General features: G+C 43.9%; 1 protein-coding gene across 3 annotated transcripts; it reads left to right on the forward strand.

The window, feature by feature from the left end:
- Window positions 1-143: 143 nt before the first annotated feature.
- Window positions 144-6,502, forward strand: rcbtb1 (regulator of chromosome condensation (RCC1) and BTB (POZ) domain containing protein 1). 3 transcript variants are annotated; one of them, XM_034217296.1, is made up of 14 exons: window positions 144-251; window positions 348-377; window positions 941-1,223; window positions 1,407-1,557; window positions 2,322-2,488; window positions 2,853-3,011; window positions 3,091-3,198; window positions 3,278-3,420; window positions 3,621-3,684; window positions 3,770-3,896; window positions 3,976-4,102; window positions 4,252-4,403; window positions 4,487-4,617; window positions 4,741-6,502. In XM_034217296.1, the coding sequence occupies exons 2-14, from the start codon at window positions 361-363 to the stop codon at window positions 4,879-4,881; spliced, it is 1,770 nt and encodes a 589-aa protein (XP_034073187.1). In that variant the 5' UTR covers window positions 144-251; window positions 348-360; the 3' UTR covers window positions 4,882-6,502. The 3 variants fall into 3 exon arrangements, with proteins under 3 accessions (XP_034073187.1, XP_034073189.1, XP_034073188.1); XM_034217298.1 differs by lacking the exon at window positions 348-377 and having other exon boundaries at window positions 195-251; XM_034217297.1 differs by lacking the exon at window positions 144-251 and having other exon boundaries at window positions 368-496.
- Window positions 6,503-6,585: the final 83 nt, after the last annotated feature.

The raw sequence follows: 6,585 nt of genomic DNA on the forward strand, positions 1-6,585 counted from the left end.
ATACTTGATTGGCATTTAACTGCATGTTAAATAATTGTTAGGCAATAATATATTAGAAATGGTTCTGACTAAGCTTAGGCTGAATGTGTTTTCTCCCCAAATTACTGGACATGATCAATGGAAAAAAAGAGTAGTTTCACCAATGTCCAGAAGGGGGCAGCAAAACCTCCATTCATAACCTATTCTACCGGAAATACAGGAGACGAAGAAGAAGACGACGACAGTGGACAACACCAGGGAGACGACATCGGGTAACTTTACACCATATACACGCATATTATAGAAGTAGATGTTCTTACTAATAGTATTACTGTATTTAAACATTTGTCTGTCTGTCTTTTTCTCAGTTGATTCGTTGTCATGGAGCGATGCTTTAGGTAGGAACAGGAAAACACAGCTTGTTTACCTCCAGTGCCTTTAAGCTGCTGTGGTGCATTAGTGAACACATTCAAATAAAAGGAGTTCAATACAGATGGCCTAAAATGGAACTATATAGGTATATAATGTCGTTTTAGCTTGCTTATAATGCTTTGTGATGATGTGTATTGCCTAGTTAACATGGAGAGATGCCAGGGTTCACTTAATAATTGAGCAATTTAAAAGCTGTCTTTAATATATTTATTAATTAACTGCTTTTCTTAATTGTTGTTAGCCAGTTTTGTACGTCGTGTGCTTGATAATCATTTAAACACAAAGCATTTATTAACATATTATGCTCATCATGACTATTTTAAGGTGCATTACTCTGTAATTTGGTCTGCTATAGAGTTTTATGTTACCTTATATTGACTGCAGTGTCTTGTGATTATATCCCGAATTGAAGGGCGGTTTGACATAGCAAAGTAATGAGTCAAAGCTGCTGAACAACATGCTTATAGCAATGTGTTTCCTCTGCCTTGTTCCATGTGTTAACCACCATCTCATCTCTTCCTTCCTGAAGTGTCAGCAGGGATGGTTCAGCTCCTCCATCATCACCTCCCCCTCCTCCACCTCCTCCTCCTCACAGCCTCCCTTCTCCTCGCCAACCCCCTCCCTCCTCCCTCCTGTCAGCTGTGACTGCTCCCCCCCGACGAGAAAGGCTGAGAGTTGCAGGAGCCATGGTGGACGTCAGTAAGTGGCCCCTGTTTTCTCTGCTGAGCGCCGAGGAGCTGGCCTCAGTGCGGCAGGCCTGCGTGTTTGGGACCTCTGCTAATGAAGCCATTTACATCACACATGCTAATGAGGTGAGGCCCTCTGGATGTCAGTTACACCTTGTTAGATAGATCGAAATGTATAGACAGAAACATATTGACATTGGATAATATATACATTACACTTGTGCAAAGTTAGACATCACTCTGTTGTCATTTTTTTGTTGTACCTGTGTATTTGTATTCTCAGGTGTCTCTGTGTCTTCTCTCCACCAGGTGTTTGTGTTTGGGTTGAACAGCAGCAGCTGCCTGGGTACAGGAGACAGTCTGAGCACCATAGTGCCGAAGAAGCTGGACTTCCTGCGGGGGAAGAAGGTGGTCAGCCTGAGCTATGGAAGTGGGCCTCACGTCCTGCTGGCTACGGAGGGTGAATACTAAACTAATCAATCCATTTCAGTCTTTGTAATTATCTGTGCTCCTCTTACCTTCAGCCCTGCAGTGTGTAAATGCTCCTGTGGGCTTGTATAACAACATCTTCTTGTGATGTTAAGAGTCTTAAGTAAGAGGCAATGTCACCATGTGGCCTTGGGTTGTAAGGAGTGTAAGGGAAACTTCTGTGTAGCAATGCAGTGGGAGTCACCGACTCAGGAAAGAGACACGGTAGAGCAGGAGCTTCGATGTCAAACACTGGAGGTTTATTTGGAGTTACGGCCGGAGAGTTCACATCACAAGTCACAGCAGTCACGGTCTGACTGCACGGGTGGGTTGCCACGTCAATTCTGGAGCGCCTCTCTCTCGTTAGCCCATTTAACTGGTTTCACAGAGAGTAATCAACATATTTTGATAAGATAGCTTTAGACAGTTGGGCACACTGAGTCACTTATGGCCTCGAAGATGTCATACCTTGGAGTCCATAAGCAACAAAGAAGGAAGTGTCCCAGTGCACCCACAACAACAGACCATCTGTGACCTAGTGTTGACCGGTCACAGAATGGGAATAATAACATTATGGCTGAAGCAGCCTATGTCCTTAAAGGAGATAAACAGACGTCAGGGTTGGTCCTGTACGTCATATCTAGGAGTCTAGGACAATTATTTCCCTAACATGGAGTATGTACTGCTGTAACAGTATGTGGAACTCATAAAGGTATACTGATTCTGATCGTCTCTCTCTGTGTCTCTGTGTTGCAGACGGACAGCTGTTTGCATGGGGACACAACGGCTACAGTCAGCTGGGGAACGGGAACACCAACCAGGCTCTGTCTCCGCTGCTGGTCACCGCCAACCCTCAGAACAAGAAAGTGAGGGAGGTGGCGTGCGGCTCGCATCACTCCATGGCGCTCACTCAGGACGGAGAGGTGGCTTTTTACATGACATATTGAAATATTAAGGTCATGTGTATTGAATTTGTTTACTTCTAAAGAGACTTGTAGGAGTTTGAATATAATTAAATGGGGAAAATACAAGAATTTTCCATTTTGTGAAACCATAAATAGTTGTGGTTTTCCTGATTAGTTTTACATGTGTCACTTGACGTAGCGTCTTCCTGCTCTGCCAGTACTCCACTAAGCAGCTTATTGTGAACCTCAAGGCATTAAAGCTGCTTAGGCTGTGTGACAAGGTGTTCAATGTTACCAACTGTACACTAGTATGTTCAACAGGGTTGTGTCTATGTGAAAAATAAAAGTGAATTGTCTCACACGTTGCTTCCCTGCCCTACAGGTGTTTGCATGGGGTTATAATAACTGCGGTCAGATTGGCTCGGGGTCCACAGCCAACCAGCCTTACCCCAGGAAAGTCACCGGCTGCCTGCAGGGGAAGATTGCTATCGGCATCTCATGTGGACAGACCTCCTCCATGGCTCTGATCGACAACGGAGAGGTGAAAAGGGCATAAATGTTTCTATGAATCCCCTGATCAATCTGAACTTCATGCAGTAAAGTTAGCTCTGTGTATCTAGGTGTACGGCTGGGGGTATAACGGTAACGGACAGCTGGGTATTGGAAACAATGGAAACCAGCTGACGCCTTGCCGCCTCTCTGCACTCCAGGGGCTGTGCATGCAACAGGTGAGAACCTGCAGTAATGCTGACTGCTGATGACTCCCATTGGACTCGTTTCATGACTCAAATGTTCCGTGTTTTCCAGATCGTGTCGGGGTACAGCCACTGCCTGGCGCTGACTGACGAAGGGCTGCTGTACGCCTGGGGAGCAAACACCTACGGGCAGCTGGGGACGGGAAACAAGAGCAACCACCTCAGCCCGGTGCAGATCCTGGCCGACAAGGAGAGGTAAGAGGAAGGGCGGATTTCTTTGTGTTCCTGTTTCCTACCTCGACATCCGCTCCTCTTCTTAAGGAGCTGTCAGTGGGCAAAGGAAGTATTTCCCCTTCTGAAACAATGTCCAAATCCTGCCGTCTCCCAACAGAGTTTTATCTTCTTGAAGTGTTTCTTGTTCCATGTGATTTCTTTACACATCTCTCTTTTGACAGGATTGTCGAGGTCGCAGCGTGCCATTCAACACACACCTCAGCAGCCAAGACCCAAAGTGGGCTGGTATGTATGCAATGAATGCACTGTGTATTGTGTATATATAACATCTCTTTTGTATAATTTTCTTATAACCATGCTTCTCCTCCAGGTGTATATGTGGGGTCATTGTCGGGGTCAATCCATCCTCATGCCACACCTCACACACTTCACCAGCACCGACGACGTCTTCGCCTGCTTCGCCACGCCCTCCGTCATGTGGAGGCTCATGTCTATGGGTGAGAGAGAGAGAGAAAGAGAGAGGGTGTACTTTAACTTCATTTAAAGTATAAAGCTTCATTATCTGCTTTATTCCAGATCACGATGACTTCCTGACGGTCTCCGAGGCTCTGAGGAAAGAGTTCGACAGCCCAGAAACGGCCGACCTTAAATTCAGCGTCGACGGAAAGTGTATTCACGTTCACAAAGCTGTGCTGAAGATCAGGTGTGTGTCCACGTGGTTTTAAAAGTAAAAGTTAAATATTACATAGATATATATTAAAAGTTATCATTGCTTTGTCCGTAAACGATACAGGCATTTAAGCTTGATTTTCCAACATGTACAGTGTAGATAATGGGCTTTTTTCGGAGCAGGTGTGAGCACTTCCGCTCCATGTTCCGCTCCCAGTGGACGGAGGACCAGCAGGACGTGATCGAGATCGGCCAGTTCTCCTACCCCGTCTACAGATCCTTCCTGCAGTTCCTCTACACCGACACTGTTGACCTTCCACCTGAGGACGCCATCGGTTAGCGCACAGACACAGTGGTCAAATAATTGTACGGTTTCTGATTTGTTGTATGTAAATCCTGTCTTGTGTGTTGTCTGCAGGCCTGTTGGACCTGGCCACTTCTTACTGTGAAAACCGTCTGAAGCGCCTGTGTCAGCAGATCATCAAGAGAGGGATCACCGTGGACAACGCCTTCACTCTGCTGTCCGCCGCCATCCGATACGACGCAGAGGTACGACATATTCTACTTATGCACGTGGCTGCAGCGGCAATGCATTCTCCAGAAGGTTACATTGAGTCTTTGATTAGATTTTGCCTCTTCTACTCTTGTTTCATGTTGTTATTCCTCTTCTAGGACCTGGAGGTGTTTTGTTTCCGGTTTTGTGTAAACCACCTGACTCAGGTGACTCAGACTGGAGCTTTCTGGCAGGTGGACGGAGCGATGCTCAAAGAGTTCATCAGCAAAGCCAGCCGCTGCGGAGCCTTCAAGAACTGAGTGGAGCTCTTAGGATTTATCAAACTGTACCCTGACCAAGATGATGTGCTCTGGATGTGAGCAACTCCAAAAGCATCAGGTCTGATCACACTCCTGAGGGCGCACAGGCAGCATCGCTCACCAGAAGGATGGGAATTAAGCTTCATTATCGACGAATCTGAAGTCAGCACTTTGGGACATTCCTGTGGAGGCACTCGGCAAAGTCATGGCGCCTTTTCCTCTCACACATTCTTTACATGCTGTATGTATACTTGAATATATGTTTGCTCGGCCAGTGCTTCCTGTACTTAAGTTGACATGATAGACCAAAGACCTGGAAGAAATAGCAGGCTTTGATAGCTTTGATGACTGACTTGCTCTGGCCAGGAGAACCACCGTACTGAAACACTTTGAGTTTCCATATCTATCATTTCCAAAATACAGTGTTAGGTAAAAGTACACACAACAAGATCCAGGTCCTACTGTGGGTTGTACTGGGTCACTTATTCTGCACAGTGTAAAACCGTTGTGGGATGTATAATAATGTACTTTTTATACTCTTTTCTTTTGTATTAAGACGTTATTTTTCGCCCTATGGCACCTTTAAGAAACGGTTGCTTCTTCTTCATATTTAGTAAAACAGTAATGGTTCAAATAGTTTGACACACTGTGTAAGGGGAAAACTAAGTTAAAGAAAGTTGCATTAGAAGCGTTTAGGGCACTGTTACATTACGAGCAGATGATTTCTTTCTGTGACAATGTAAAATGTGTTGCATAGTATTCCTCTCCACACTGGGACTGTCAACAAACTGATCGAAGGTTGGTGTTTGTGTTTGCTAATCTTATCGGGACATATACAAAGAAACAAACGACAATGCAAACTCAGTTAGACCAAATGATTCCTTAATGATTCCTCTGTAAGGACACTTTCTCTGCACGTACAATGACAATGCACAAAACACTGTAAGATAAGGCAATCGGAGTACTTTGAAATTCTCTGTAGGGATAAATGAGATGTTTGTTTATATTCGGTTTGCTTTGGCTTATGATGACAAAAAACTGCCTAGTCCTCACTTTCTGTTCCATCACTGGGTGTAAGAGGATAAAACAGAGCAGATCAGTTTCTGTTACTTCTGTAGGTTTCATGTTCTTTATGCACTCAGATGCTTCAAAGAACCACTTTGATTCCTTGCAGTTAATTACATTGAGGTTAGTACATGCTTTAGTGGAGCAATGAGCTGGTTTCTTATGAAACTGGAAGAAAAGATTGTGTTGCTTTCTGTATTAAGATATAAAATATATTTTGTATTGTGCTTTGTTTAGCATTTCTTTAAATAGGACAATCATTACAATCAGCATTACATTATTTGGTTGTATGATTGTTTTTTCTGCTGTTACATAACTGACATGTTTCTTTTATATTTAGTTATTGAATTACATGTCACAGTGAAGAAATAAATAACTTGTTTCCATATAATGCTTATTTGGCTCTTAAGTAATTACGTCATATTTCTTATCATTTTAGTTCATTAATGTTTGAAGTAGTCTTCATAGTGTAAAAAGAAAGCAGCGGTTTATTCAATATATATGAACATATGGTGGTTTGCTGCCAGCTGGTGGAATAAATGGGTATCTAACAAACCACTAGTTGTCCCGCCTTCTTTTTGACGTCATGTGTTATTGCGGAAACAACCCGGAGCTTTGTCAAGTTAACGACAACCAGCA

This window comes from Gymnodraco acuticeps, unplaced genomic scaffold, assembly GCF_902827175.1.
Source record: "Gymnodraco acuticeps unplaced genomic scaffold, fGymAcu1.1, whole genome shotgun sequence".
NCBI lineage: Eukaryota > Metazoa > Chordata > Actinopteri > Perciformes > Bathydraconidae > Gymnodraco > Gymnodraco acuticeps.